At 33.0% G+C, this 15846-nt stretch overlaps 1 protein-coding gene across 1 annotated transcript; it reads left to right on the top strand.

Moving 5' to 3' along the window:
• The first annotated feature begins 3745 nt into the window (after nucleotides 1-3745).
• On the top strand, nucleotides 3746-15345 carry RERGL (RERG like). Its single transcript, XM_033118039.1, has 5 exons — nucleotides 3746-3862; nucleotides 4912-4968; nucleotides 8759-8832; nucleotides 9771-9919; nucleotides 14895-15345. Exons 1-5 carry the CDS (start codon nucleotides 3811-3813, stop codon nucleotides 15175-15177), a joined length of 615 nt encoding a protein of 204 aa, XP_032973930.1. The 5' UTR covers nucleotides 3746-3810; the 3' UTR covers nucleotides 15178-15345.
• Nucleotides 15346-15846: the final 501 nt, after the last annotated feature.

Here is a 15846-nt window from a genome sequence, read left to right as displayed (position 1 = left end):
AAAGGAATTGGTTTATGTGATTATGGAGGCTGAGATGTTCTAAGATCTGCAGTCAGCAAACTGGAGATCCATTAGAGCCAATAGTTTAGTTCCAAGTCCAAAGGCCTGAGAACCAGGAGAACCGATGGTGTAATTTCTAGTCCAGAGGCTAGCACAATCGAGACCCAAGAAGAGCTGATGTTTCAGTTTATGATTCAGGTTTATGAGAACAGAAGTGAAGTGCATGCCTTCCAGACTAGCTCACCAAAACCTCCCACATGATTTTTCATGTTCTTTCCCTTTCTACCAACCAGATGCACGACATTTGGAAGCCAGGCTTTGAAGATGTTGAAATAGAGCTGTTCCACAGACCAGGGACCCTATGTAGTATTATGTGAGCAGGAAATATGCTTTTCTTCTGTTGTAACCATTACATATTTTCAGGTCTATTAATGATAGGCTTTCAAAGGAATCATATATTTTGTTTATTCAATTCCACATAATTACTGGATTCAGCTTTAATTCTAAAAAATGTAATTTTGGAATATTTATTTTGAAGGGTAATGAAAGGAGTTGAGAGAATATGAGTAACATACCCCTCTCACATCTGCATTGCTCAGCCTTTTCAACTCATTATTTCTGCAGAACTTGCACTCACTGAAGTAAACCATGTGTTGCTCATTCAAGCGTTCTGTTAGAGCAGCTGTATTACAGAAGGAAAACTGTTTTTGAAGGCCATAGTCACTTTTGTGATATTGACCAATTTCAAGTGATTAAGAAAGAGCTAACTAAAATTTAGCCCACTTACTAACCTTTGATGAAAACTAAAGTAGCTTGAAAGAAAATGATTAGTGTCTATGTAAAGACTGACATAAATTTTTCAAGAATATAAAAAGGGTGAATAACTGAGTTGTAATTACTATTAGTTATCATGTTTCTACTATTATATTCATAGCAGGAAACTAAAACCTTATGAAAGAATAAACAGCTCAGGAATAATTTAAAAGAGTAAAATAAATACTGAATCATTACCTTGAAAAGATAATTGCAATTATAAGTATACACGCTGAGAAAAATTAGCAAAACCATTCAATTATTTAGTCTCACACATGCTTTGAAAAACCTTTGAAAATTGGTGAGGTATTCATTTTTCTTTTGCAAAAAAATAATAATAGGCCCATGTAATTTAGTTAATTACTAAATTACATGTTGAATAAACCATTTCTTTAGAATATGATACCCAACTAAAAGATTATCTTTCAAAGCTTTTTCTAAAGTGATTTAGAATTACAAAAGCATAACTGTCATAGGTGAATTCTATTAAGGATATCAACTGAGATTTTAAATTGCATGAGAATGATATAAACACCTTTACATTGTTGAACTGCAACTTACGCACACATACACATATCATATAGCAAAAATAATATATTGCTTATTACATTGAAATAGAACAAAACTGGCCATAAAGGTGAAGTTAATTATGATGGTGGTTATATACCGTTATGAATTCTACTGCAGAAGGTTTCAAACTTTATCTTTTTCTTTAAGTTGAAATTAATGTATACAGTATTTCAATACAATAGTAGCAAATAAGAAAGCATCTTAAAATTTAATATATATATATAATAGGTATATGTATCTGTGTATTCATTCATAGTTATTCAAGATAGAATCAAGTAAATAACCCATAAAGTAACCCATATATAATTTCATCTTAAAAATATTTGTTTCTAAATAAATTTGCACAGTAAAGGAAGCCACCAATAAAACAAAAAGACAGTCTACTGAATGGGAGAAGATCTGAGAAAATTCTAGGTAGTATAATAATATGTTTATTAATATTTAGCACTCTTTACCTGAGACAGAAAAATAATATTGACACTTCTGTGTCTTAGAATAGGATGTGCATAGTTATATCATTTATGTTCAGGTTTATATAACTTCATTCTATTCCAACATCAGGCTGCTTTGTCATTAGATTGACTTTTGGAATCCAAATGGAAGTAGAGCGGAAGAGGATATGGTGTAAGAATGCAGGTATCTTGATAATAAGCATTCATATATTGTTTTCAACATCATGCATGTTAGTTATAAAGTTGAGTTTTTCTTCCCTATCAGTGAATTGATTAAACTTCTTAGAGACATCACTCAAAAGTTTCTTAAGAATAGAATTTCTCCAAGTAGAGGAAAAAATATTCAGTTTCACAGTGTAATAAATTAGCTGGTAAATTTCCTTAAAAAAATCACTCTAATTACTTTTAATATAGCTGCATAGATTAAAGAGAGAACAGAGCTTATTTAAATTTTTTAAAAAATAACTTGTAATAAAAAGAAAAATATAAGTTTTAGTTGTTACCTTCCTGATTGCACAATTTGCCATTCTCTGTCTTGCATTGTTTTCTTTACAGGGTCTGTTTCTTCTTTTAGAATAGAAATATCTCCCTAATTCTCAATCACTTTTTCTTTCCACTCTATGGGTCCTGCACATGTTTCAAGCTCAACATATTTTTGAAGACCTTTCGATCCACTGCTCTGCTTTTCCCAGCTTAGAGCCCTATTTTGGCAATGATTATGTTTATTATAATTCTAATTGTTTTCATTTTTCTCTTAGACTCCATCAGTGCAGAAAATTCACTATTGAATTGTTGACCTCATAAACCCAACATAGCTTTAATAAAGAGCAACAATTAATCAATGCTTGTTAAATAGATGCATTTAAAAAAAGCATATTTTTCCTGTGATTGACTCAGCCTGGAAATAAAACTCCTTCATATGTGCTTCAAAATTTGCACAAAGGTTGAGTTCTTCTATTTGTTGTTATACGCTTTTTTCAACTCTCAAATTTACACATATATGGACGTGGGGAGAAAAGGGAAGACAGTAATGTGAGGACTTGGAGTAGTAGGGAAAAATGACAAAGAGAAGTATGAAAGAGTCATCATTTTGCATATTAAATTTACCTCTTTATTTTATAGCAGGACTGAATTGTGTCACAGTACTGCTTACAAATTTTCTTTCCTTTTTAAATTTATTTTTTCCTAATTCCAAAGTAGTACATAAGGAAACATGAGTTTCCTGATTTTCGCTCTTTAAATAATGTGAGGCTGATTGCTTTATTTTTCCCCCAGAAATTTTACTGTTGTTTACTTGCATACAATTAAAATAAAAACATAAAAAGAAAGAGAAGTTTCATATTAAGAAAGACATGGGAAAGGTGAAACTCTGCAGTGCCCGTATTTTTCCTTGAGAGCCTCATATGACTCAGAAACATTCATGTACATGGCTGTAAACTAATATATCCAGGTGGCCATCCTCTTCCTGTTCTCATTTTATTTTCATGACTAACTTAACATATTCTCCCTTGTCTTTCACAAGAAAGACAAGAAGATACAGGCTCAGGCATTAATGAAAAAGTAAAACTAATCCAATCAAAATAAATTTACAGGAATGTTACTCGTTCTCTAAAAACTCCTAATGAAAGGTGATCAGTTTTCTAAGCACTAGGAGAAGGTAGATTCTAAGTACACAGAGGATTGAGAGCTAAGCTTCTCTTAAAGTCTTAACTATTGGCTCACTAAGCCTTTGTGCCTAAATAGTAGCTCCAATGTTTGTTTGTTTTTTTCGTATTTTTTTTTAATGGCATATGTTCAAAACTACTCTAGGAAAACATTTTTTAAAGTCATTATTGGATGGTAAGAGTATGAGGCGGAGTTGACCTTAGAGAACTGAGAGTAGGATTACTTTTTTAAAAGAATTAAAAAAACACATGCTTGGCTCAAGTCAGTACTGCTCCAGAAGACAGGACTTACCAAGGAGCAGAAAAGCAAGATGAATGATATAAAGCTTGCTGTCTTGGGTGGTGAAGGAACAGGCAAATCTGGTGAGTGATGATGTTTTCTATGGCCGGTGTATAGTTATATACAATATGGTATAACTAGGTATATTATTTTTTACTAGCACTTTATATTTTATAACCAAATAATGCAATTAACTGTATATTTGTAGAATTTATAGACAGCTTAAGGAAGATAACTGAAATAGTAATTTGTATCCTGTTCTACTGATGTTTCAAATTCGTAAGAATAACAGGAAATCCTCCATCACTATCCTACCTACTTCTCACTCCAGCACACCTGTCCCCATGCCCACCAGTGGCCTAACAATGGCTTTGAAAGTATTCTTCTACCCTGAAACTAAGAGTAGAGAGAGATGAATGGAGACGTGTGGTTATTTTTTAAACGCCACATTACTGAAGTTAAACAAACAAACAAACTTTGAAGGAGCATAGCTTTGTAGATGCCTGGGAACTGAACAACAGGTGTCCTGACTTTAGAAGCCGTGTTGTTGTTTTGTTTTGTTTTTTTGGTCACACTGTGATGGTGATGAGAATGTCACCATTAAAGCCTAATGTCCCCAGACCCGAATGAATCATAACTGGCCAGACCCAAGAACTGCAGAAAGATAGACACTAGAGGTCTTTTCTCTATTTCCTGTATTTTGAAGTCCTACATCTTTAAGGAATGGCAATTGCTTGATATTGTTCTTGCCACTATTAGTATGTAACACCTTGGAACCACATTTAATTTGATAAATAAAATAAATAATTTGAGTTCTTGCATCTCAAATTTAATGAGAAATGTGTTTCTGTTACAAAGGTCAGTGACCTTATGTGTTTGCATTCGTGAATTAATTACATAGTGATTTGAGTGGGTAGCATTCTAAGATCACTTTCTTTCTAGCCTCCTAACTTTTATCGTTGTACAGTAGAAATCTTGCCGACTGTTATTTAGAACAGAATTTACTAAAGCTTTAAGATCTTCCTTAATGCATGGTAACTTTTGAGTTGAAAGACAAAGCCTTGTATACTTAACGAAATTACCTGTATCTTAAAACAGAAAGGACCCTAAATCCAGGTTGTTTGTTTTGCAGCCCTTACAGTTAGGTTTCTTACCAAACGATTCATTGGAGAATATGCTTCTAATTTTGGTAAGTCACTATAGACTTTTTTCACCTTAAAATTTCAGATCATAATTAAATCACAATTAAGATCAGAAAATAATTTTAATATAATCTTCCATTATCACACTTTTAAGCAACTTACAGATTCTGGTTAGAAATGTCAAAATAAGTACTTGAATTGAATGTTCTTTTATGATAAAATTCATCCAATTTGATGTTAATTGAGATGGATTAGAAAGCCACTTTTTTTCAGTCTAAAACTCGAAAAACGTTAAAACTGGGATCTTCCCCACCCCCAAAATATAATAGAGCATGTAAGTATGAATATTTTTGTAAGCTATGAAACAAACTTAAAATCAACATCTGTTGAAAGATAAAGACAAATTAATTATAAAAGTATAAGCAAGTACAGAATAAAGCTTGTTTTTATTGCAAAATTAGGTGAAAATAACAGCAAAATTATGTCTTGAGTAAAGATCATACCATAACTATCTAGGTTGCTTATGTAAATTTCAGATAAATTCTAAAACAGATGCCAGCACACCCTGATGTAATATTAGGATCATTTCACTAACTCTACTATAAATTTCTGTTATTTTGATCAGAATTAGCATGACATCTATGAAATACTACAGTGGAGGATTAATAAAAATGGAAAAATTTTCCAGAGGAATTGAGTATATTTTTGGCTCAGTAATTAATCCATATAATAGTACTAATATCTTACCTGATTGAAGGCATGGGGGTAAGATTTCTTTTTTTAAATAAGAATGACAGATTTATAAGAAATATGAAAATTTGAAGAAAGGGAAATAATTATTTTGTTTCATAATACTTATTTATAGTCAGAGGAAATTATGAGTGCAAGTGTGTTTTTTTTCCATGAGAAATAAACAAAACCAAAAACATTTCACATTCATTTATGAGGTAGAATTATTAGAGTATTTCAGAAAATAACTTTAAAGTATTGCATTGTGTAGTTTCATACATCTTTCCAATATAATTCAGTCTATATAACATTGTGAACGTTTTAGGGCAAGTGTTTGAAAACTGACTATAGAAAGAAAAATATATAGAAAGAGAAATTCTTGTTGCTTCATTTCTCAGGTCAACCACCTCTGTCAAAAAGGTCAATATGACACACACGCTAGGAGTCAGACAGGAGAAAATGTTTCAGAACTACAAAACAAAACAAAAATAAATAAAACAATACACGAAGAACAACAACAAAACCCATCACTTTAATCTTTTATAGGATATAGTTATATAAACAAATGAAGTGTACACGATTCTAGTTGTTTCATCTCTATTAAATTGTTACATCTCTATTATGAGACCTAGAGGCATTTTGAAAAGATAACCAAATGTGCAAAAGGTCATCAGGGCATGAGGACAACAAACTGGCAAAAAATGACTTTATCTTGTAAATGAAGAATAGGAGGGGAAATAATAAAATTCTAAAGAGTTAAGAATTTGTGACCCTTGTTGGCAGCTTTTGAGTTTTGAGAGTGGACATTTGAAAATGTCTAGAAGGAAATGTCATGGCTCACAGTAGTAAACTATGAAGTTTGGAAGGACTTGTCTGAAAACGTATTTTAAAATGTAATAAAACTATAACAAATTCTATTAAATGTAACCTAGAAGTATTTAAACATGTATTCCTAAACCCTTGAAGTTGGTTCCACAAATTTCTGCTGCATCTTTCTACTATGAGTTACAGAGTATTTGCCATAATGGGTCATAATTTTGTGCCAGTATGACATTTTGGAGAGAAGTGGGTCTTTGATTAAAACACTGGAGGAACAGTTACAGAAATAAAGTCCTTCATTCATTCAATGACTATTTATTGAGCATCTACTATGTCCCAGGTACACTTCTAGGTAGAGAAGTTGTAGCAGTGAACAAAAAAGACAAATATCTAAGCACTCATAAGATTTACTTTCTGGATAGAAGGATTAGTCAATTAAAAACATTAAATATAAATTATGTCATATGATAAATGATATGAAGAAAAAGTAAGCACAGGGGAGTGGCACTAATATATTAATAGTATGTGATAATTTAAGAAATATGGTAGACTTTGCTGAGAAGAAGATATTTGGAAACACACAAACACACACACACACACACACACACACACACACACACACACACATATCAAGGTGGTGAAAATTCAGCCATGAAGATAACTGAGGATAACATTCCAGGCAGAAGAAACAATTACCAAAGTTCAGAAGCAAGAACTTTCTGAAAAACGTGGGGAATAGTATGGAGGATAGGGTAGCTCAAGTCGAGAGAATTTGAGAGGCGCTACCGGAGAGGTCTATTGAGGTCATAGAAATAATAGGAGACTAGATAATGAGGGCCATTCTCAGGCGTTTTAAAGGCTTTGGTTTATCCAAGTGAGACGAGGAACGATTGGAGTGATCTGATCAGACAAGTGACATGACTTGGCTATGAGGTTCACTTTTGCTACTGTGTTGAAAATAGACTAGGCACAAGAAAGGAGTAGGGGGAAGGATAAAGCAGAGAGATAAGTTGGGAGATTTAGTAATAATATAGGCAAACAACAATAATGGCTTGGACCAGAGTGTTAGCAATGGAGGTGATGAGTGGCATACAAATTCAAAATATACTTTAAAGATAAAGTAAAAAAAAAATTATTAATAGAATAAATACAGGATGTAAGAGAAAGAATCAAAGATGACATTAAGGCATTTAACCTGAGAAATTAGAGCTATGAATATGTCATTTAATGAAATGGAAAATTGTGGAAGATGCAGTCTTACCAGGGAGGTCAGGGATTCAATTTTAAGCACGTTAAAGTTGAGAGTCTATCGGGTATCTAAATGGAAATGTCCAATTGCAATAGTTGTTTGCGTCTGGAGTTGAGCAAAGAGGTTTGGCTACAGATATATACTGGGTTCATCAGCAGTAATTGCTACATAAAAACTTTGACTGGGTGAGATTAGCAAAGGACTGAGTATAGATAGAAATCCATAAACTAGAGCCATGTTTGGAGTATGGGAAGATATGGTGGGACAAATAAAAAAGATTAATATGAAGCAACAGTGAATAAAGAAATGAGAAACTGTGTTGCCTTGAAAGTCATTTGAAGAAAACATTTTCAGGCGGCAGGAATAAGCGACTACATTAATGCTACCGACAGGGCAAGTAAGATCAAGACAGAAATGACCATTGGGTCTAAAACCATAACCTTGATAAGAACAATTTGAGTTAAGTAATTGGAGTTAAAGCCTGATTGAAATAATTTGAAGGCAGGCGAGGAGAGAAATTGTACATGGAGGGTATAGATACTTTCCAAAATGCTAGGATAGACATAGGAAAATAGTTGGGATAGATTGTGGGATCCAAAGGATTGTTAAGTTAGGAACAATTCAACTGTTAGTAATGATATAGTAAAGAGGAAAAAATTATGATGCAGAAGAGAGAGACAGAATTGGTTTAGCCATGTCTTTCGCTAGGGTCAGAGGAAATGGTAACTAGTTCATAGTACATAGATTGGCCTTAGATAGAAACATGGATAATTCATCCATTGTAATAGGATGGAAGACAAATATATAAGTACAAAGGCATGTAGCTGAATAGATATAGTGGTGAATTTCACTTACAATAAATATATATGAGCAAATATAACAAGTACATGTTTTTTGACCACTAGCAATAAATAAAAGCCACTGTACTACTCCACTAAAATATGACTGATTAAATTTGCAAGACTGTGATCTAAATGTAAGTCCATTATTTTATTCTGGCGTGTTTCAATACTGACAATGAATACATGCATATTTTGCAGAATCTATCTATAATAAGCATTTGTGTTTGGAAGGGAAGCAACTGAATCTAGAGATATACGACCCTTGTTCTCAAGTAAGTAAAACAAAATACTTTTATTTTTCTAGTCATGATTTGCAGAAGATTGGATAAGGATCAGTATAAAGTTGCCAGTCTTAAAACCTAAGTTTCTTCTCCATTTTAGGTATTAGAATTTTAAGAGTTTATTTTTAATGTTATAAATTACATTACCTAGCTTCTCTGTAAAGCTATGACAAAAAATTGTCATATTACAAATATCTTGATAATAGCAATATTAGGCTGCATTCATAATCTATTTCTGTCAGATCATAGTATAGCTGTAGGAAGTTAATGGTTGAATGGCTTATCATTCAGTTTATATTTTCACTGTTTCATTTCTAGCTAACCACTCTCAACAAAGCATAAGTAAGACAGGTTTTGAGTTCAAACCCCTTTGTCCATAGAGAAAGTTAAAATAGTGTTATATAAATAACAGCGGTAAAGGTCAGCTGTTCAAGATTTCAAAACAACTCCATGCGACGGATGCTTTTAGGTATGGAAAATATCTCTTAAATATTTTCAGCTAAACCTTATCAATATTATTTTGACTGCTTTAAATCTAGTACCAAAAATCAATAGATATTCCATTTACTAATATAGATAGAAAATATCTCATATCAAAATAAATATGTAGATATTAATCCACAAATATATGGATATCAATTATTATAGCTTATCAAATTTTCAAAAAAAATGGAGTTATTTTATTAGAGAAAAGTTATGAAGTGAGATAGGTATAACTTTATTATAATTATTTATATTTTAGAATTTAATCACTTTTAATTAAATAAAGTGGGTAATAAGAAAGAAACAAGGAAACTACATTTTAGACAATAGTATTTGGCTTATTGAATTATCTTGCAAGTGAAATGGGTCTTTATTAATTAACTCTCTAAAGTGTAAAATACAAGTGTCAGATTTCACCACTTTCAATGTATTTGGTTTCTTTTCAGCCACAGAAAGCAAAATTTTCCCTCACAAGTGAGCTGCACTGGGCAGATGGGTTTGTTATTGTGTATGACATCAGTGACAGGTCTTCGTTTGCTTTTGCAAAAGCACTGATCTACAGAATCCGGGAGTCACAAACTAGTCATTGTAAAAGGTAAGGTATTTTTCATTCCTCTCCCCTTTCTTTTTAGTAAATCATCGTACAGCTAGCTGTAAGCATCATTAGGAAAAGTTTAATACAGCCTTCCAATTACAAAATTTAACAGCCCTGAACAATTCACCTTCCATTCCCCAGGAGTTACACGTGTAGTAAAAGGACTAAGATGCGAATACTTTATATCCTGGCTGACATAAACAGTTACTTGCCCTGAGTAAATGGCTATTTTACAAGACAGCTTCTATTGTTAACATGACACTCACTTGCAAAATAATGGTCCTCACTACACAAGATAGTGCACTTTTCAACCTTTCCTTTTCATTCCCACAAAAATGTCAAGGATACTAAATAAATCCAGATTTATTACCTTTGACATCCAGTTCCTAGTCATTTGGTTATTCAATCTATCACAGCAAAATAGACTGAATAATAAAACCATTACAAATTCTAAATATGAGAATACATTTTTCTCCATTTCACTTCCTAAAATAAAGAGCTGATCAACAATTCCTTATTGTTGTCTTGACACAAGTAACTATGAAGAAAGACATAGCCTTAAACCATTCTTGCATTAGTAGATATAAGTTTAAACACAAATCTCCCATTTTAATTTTCCTTTTTCTTGTTTTAGAGACTTTTGAATTTGAAATATTTATGTTTTGTTCAAAATACTGATGTAAGAGATTTTGTATGCTCTGAACCAAATTTTCCCGTAGAGTCTAAAATAACATTCTAAAGTGGGAAGCAAAAAAGCATAATATTATCACTGAAAATTTGTATCGGTGCTTTTTATATCTAGTTTAAATGCCCACTATCAAGAAACCATCAGGTAATAATTGATAAAGAGTATTTCCCTGGAGTTAGTTGACATACATTCTTGTTTATATCTAATTGACCTTAGATAAACCCTTTAATCTCTAAGATCTCATTTTTCTGATTATAAAACTGACAGGAACGTGGTAGGAAAAAAGGATGATTTTACTACTGTACCGCATGGTGCTGATTTCCTATGTAGTACTGACTTTTTAAGATTCCATTGTTTCAAGCATTAAATACCTTATATTCAAGCACCATAACTTAGGTAAGGAACAATAATAACATACCTTTAATATTCCTCCTGATCAAAAGAATCACTCATATAAAAATAAAACATATAAAAATAAAAAAATACATTTGATATTTTTCAGGTAATCTTCTTAACGTACTGAATAAATAATTTTCAGAGTATTTTCAGTCTTCAATCTGTAGATAGACTAGAAAAGCATAATATGGCACTGTTTTATTAAAATAACATCTGATATTTGTGACTCACCCTTCAAAATAATTCATTGTCTCCTGTCAATTCTTTTACAATAATTTTCAGGACTATATAGAAAAAAATATTATTACTACATTCAAAATCCAAAGCATACAGTGCTCTTTCCCTCATGGCTCACTGTGTCATGTGAATAAAACCACCTTTTTAGTGGAATCTGAGCGCAGTATCTCTTAAGATAGATTTGGAGACAGCATTTACCCATTTCTTCCCCCTAGCAGATACCTTCGCAGAGTTTCATGCCACTTAAGGACTAATGGTCTTGCTATATTCTTCTAATGAAACTGTTTTAGGAATATATTTTTGTAACCTATGAAAATACATTGATATTTGTGGAAGCATTACCTTATCAAAGAAACATATTTCTTTTTTAAATAATGTTTTTAATTTTTCAATTGCAGTTATACACAATATTAGTTTCAATTGTACAACATAATAATTAGATGTTTATATAACTTCAAAGTGATCACACTGATAAATCTAGTACTCATTGACAGCATACATAGTTATTAAAATATTACTGACTATATTTCTTATGTTATACTTTAACATCCCCATGACTATTTTGTAACTACCAATTTGTACTTCTTAATCCCTTTTCCTTTTCCATCCATCCCTCCTGTCTGGCAACCATTAAAATGTTCTCTGTATCCATGAGTTTGTTTTGTTTTGTTTTTTTTGTTCTTTAGATTCCCATATAAGTGAAATCGTATAGTATTTGTCTTACTCTGTCTGATTTACTCCACTCAGCACAAAACCCTCTATGAACCCTCTAGGTTCATCCATGTTGTTGTAAATGTCAAGATTTTATTCTTTTTATGACTGAGTAATATTCCATTGTATAAATGAACTATGATAAAAAACATACAGTGAATGTTTAAATTAAAAAAAAATTTCAGTAAAAGACACATTGTCACTAGTCCCCAACAAAATACTCCCCTTCACTTTGAATGCTCTTATCCCATCCCTCTTGACACTTTCTGAAGCAGTGCTGGAAGTCTTCTTTCATGAGTGTCTTTAGTTACACTGTCATGGCTGCCTCGATATCCTGAATCATTTTGACTTTGGGGAAAAGACTGAAGTTGCATGATGCCGGATCCGGTGAATAAGGTGGATTAGGACACACCGTAAAGTTTTTATTTAACAGAAATTGCTATATACCAGAAGTGATGTGTGACACAGAGCATTGTCATAATGGTGGATGATTTATGGCACACTTTAAAACACACATTCTCTCAACCGTAGCTCACACCTGACTGACTGCACCAAACAAGTTGAAACAAGTTGTCACATACTGTCTAGTGACATGCCTCTTCCCAGTTTGAAAGTCCCTGCCTTTCTGTTGGAGGGCACTTGGCAACAGCATTCACTGTGTTTTTTTTTTTTATATCACAACAGAAAGCCTCCATATTACACATCGCTTCTGGTACAGCAATTTCTGTCAAATAAAAACATTACAGTGTGTCCTCATCCACCTTATTCATGGGATCTGGAACCGTGAATTTCTGGCTCTTCCCCAAAGTCAAATGACCATGAAAGGTAAATGTGTTGAATTGATTCGGGACATCAAGGCGCTACAACAGTGCAACTAAAGACACTCATGAAAGAGGACTTCCAGAACTGCTTCAGAAAATGGCAAGAATGATGGGATAAGTGTGTTTGAAGTGTGGGGGCATATTTTGAGGGGGATTAATGGGAATTTGTCTTTTTCTGTAATACATTTTTTTAATTTAAATATTCATTGTATTCTTTGATCACACCTCATTTGTACCACCACTTCTTTACCCATTCATCCTTTTATGCACACCTAGGTTGCCTCCATGTCGTGGCTATTGTAAATAATGCTGCAAAGAACATATGGTTGTACATGTCCCTTTGAAGTAGTGTTTTGGGCTTCTTCAACTAAATATCCAGATATGTGATTACTGGATCCCTCTTTGTCTCTTGTTATAGCCTTTGTTTTAAAGTCTATTTTGTCTATTATAAGTTTTGTTACTCCAGATTTTGTTTCCTGTTTCCATTTTCATGAAATAACTTTTTCCATCTCTTTACTTTCAGTCTGTATCTCTCTTTAGATCTGAGGTGAGTCTTGTATACAACATATGTAAGGGTCTTGTTTTCTTATCCATTCAGCCACACTGTTTATGCCACACTGTTTTGATTGGGAACATTTAGTCTATTTACATTGAAAGTAGTTGTTGATAGATATGTAGTTATTGCCATATTTTTATTCATTTATTCTTCTTCTCCTCCTTCTTTTCCTTTTCCTTCTTCTTCGCTTTCTCCTTCTCCTTTTTCTCCTCTTCCTCCTCCTCCAAGAAATCCCTTTAACATTTCTTTTAAAACTGATTTTGTGGTGATGAACTCCTTTAGCTATTTCTTGTCTGGGAAGCTCCTTATTTGTCCTTTGATTCTAAATGGTAACTGCTGGGTAGAGAAATCTTGGTTGTAGGTCCTTGCTTTTCATCACTTTGAATATTTCCTGCCAATCCCCTCTGGCCTGCAAAGTTTCTGTTGAGAAGTTAACTGACAGTCTTATGGGGGTTCCCTTGTAGGTAACTAACTTCTTTACTCTTGCTGCTTTTCAGATTCTCTCTTTGTCTTTGACCTTTGGTATTTCAATTATAATGTGTCTTAGTGTGGGCCTATTTGGGTTCATCTTATTTGGGACTCTCTGTGCGTTCTGGGCTTGTACTTCTATTTCCTTCACCAGGTTAGGTTAGTTTTCAGTCATTATTTCTTCAAATATGTTTTCAATTTCTTGCTCTCTTTCTTCTCCTTCTGGTACCCCTTATGATGCAAAGTTGGTGTTCTTGATGTTGTCTCAGAGACTCCATAAACTGTCCTCATTTTTAAAAATTCTTTTCACTTTTTGCTGTTCTGTTTGGGTGAGTCTGTCAGTAAGTAAGTCCCTGTGTGGTCCCTTTAAGAGGAACACCTGGGACTCCAGCATCCCTCTGTCTCACTCAGCCACATTCTTGCTGGTTTCTATAGCCAGAAGTTTTGGGACTTCTCTTTCTGATACTGGAACACTTGGCTAGGGAGCCTGGAGTGGGGCTGGGACCCTTGCTCCTCAGGTGGTATCTCTTTAGCTGAGATATCCCTCCCAATTTTTAACTGCCACACGTGAGAATAGGCCATTCCCATCTCTGCCTCTCCTACCCATCTTGATGTTAGCTTCTTCTGTATATCCTTTCTTACACAACTTCTGTTAAGCTAGTCCTCAGATGGTTCTCAATGATGGATGTTCTGTAGTTTAGTTGTAATTTTGATGTTGTCATGAGAGGGGGCAAGCACAGCATTTACCTCCTCTGCCATCTTGACCGGAAGTCTTCATATTTCTTCAAAACATATTCTAAAAGGTGATGAGATTGTGAAATTTTCTCTAAAGTATGTTATGATAGATATTAATTTTCCTTAGGAATATTATATCCAAACTATTCAATTACAGTTACTCTTTAGTAAAAAGTTAGTCAAATAATTTTTGCATACAAATGGTCATATGTATCATAAACACACATGCATGACCATAACTCATGCACAAATGCAGGCAGTATTTTTTTTTGTTTTGGTCCATCATTCTTTTTGATATAAATTCTACTTTAAAAACAAAGTGTTAAAACAATCTTGCCAAATAATTGTGTATCTATATTTCAGAGCTCTGGAATCAGCAGTGTTTTTGGTTGGTAACAAGCAAGATCTCTGTCACGTGCGAGAGGTTGGCTGGGAAGAAGGGCAAAAATTGGCATTGGATAACCGATGCCAATTCTGTGAACTGTCTGCAGCAGAGCACTCTCTAGAGGTAGAAATGATGTTTATCAGAATTATCAAGGACATCCTAACAAACTTCAAACTCAAAGAAAAGAGAAGATCCAGTGGATCAAAATCAATGGCCAAATTAATCAATAATGTATTTGGAAAGAGAAGGAAATCGGTTTAACAGATATGTGATCCTTTCCCTTTTGTTTGCATTAAAAAAATAATTCTGTTAGAGAGATGAAATGTTTGAACACAAACCACAGAAGTGTTTTCAAATATATAGTTTGCTTTTTGGTTTTTTGTATTTTGTACACTGTGCTTCACACGTAACCTTTTCTTTATTATACAAAATAGAACTCAGTATAACCTATTGGTGAATTACCATACAGTTTGCTTTGCCAAATAAACTTTGCTTATATAATTTTATTAAACTACCAGTGGCCTCAGTTTACCTTTATTTTATATATTTTTTGGGGTGAAACATATATTACTATATTTATTATATTATGGGGCTTAATTTATCTGCTTGTGAAAGTTCACAATCTGTTTAATAGAAAAGCGTGGATTTAATTTTAAAGTGTCTTTATAATAATCCAGTGAGTTACTTCATAATACACAAATTTTACTTAGGCCTTAAGAAGTTAAGTTACTTGCCCGTAAGTACATAGTTTGTAGTTGGTCTGATGATGAGAAAGTCTGCCTGTCTTTTTATGTTCTGCAAACAAAGGCAATTATAACAGAGAAATTAACTTATATAGCTAACATCCTTTTTGGATCAAAAGATTAGTCTTTTATAGTTTATTTTGAAATCCATACATCATAGGGAAAGAAAAATTAAAAACTTGGTGGT

This window comes from Rhinolophus ferrumequinum, chromosome 10 (assembly GCF_004115265.2).
Source record: "Rhinolophus ferrumequinum isolate MPI-CBG mRhiFer1 chromosome 10, mRhiFer1_v1.p, whole genome shotgun sequence".
Taxonomy (NCBI): Eukaryota; Metazoa; Chordata; class Mammalia; order Chiroptera; family Rhinolophidae; genus Rhinolophus; species Rhinolophus ferrumequinum.
Note: the sequence above shows the minus strand (reverse complement) of the source record. Positions and strands in the feature narration are given on the sequence as shown.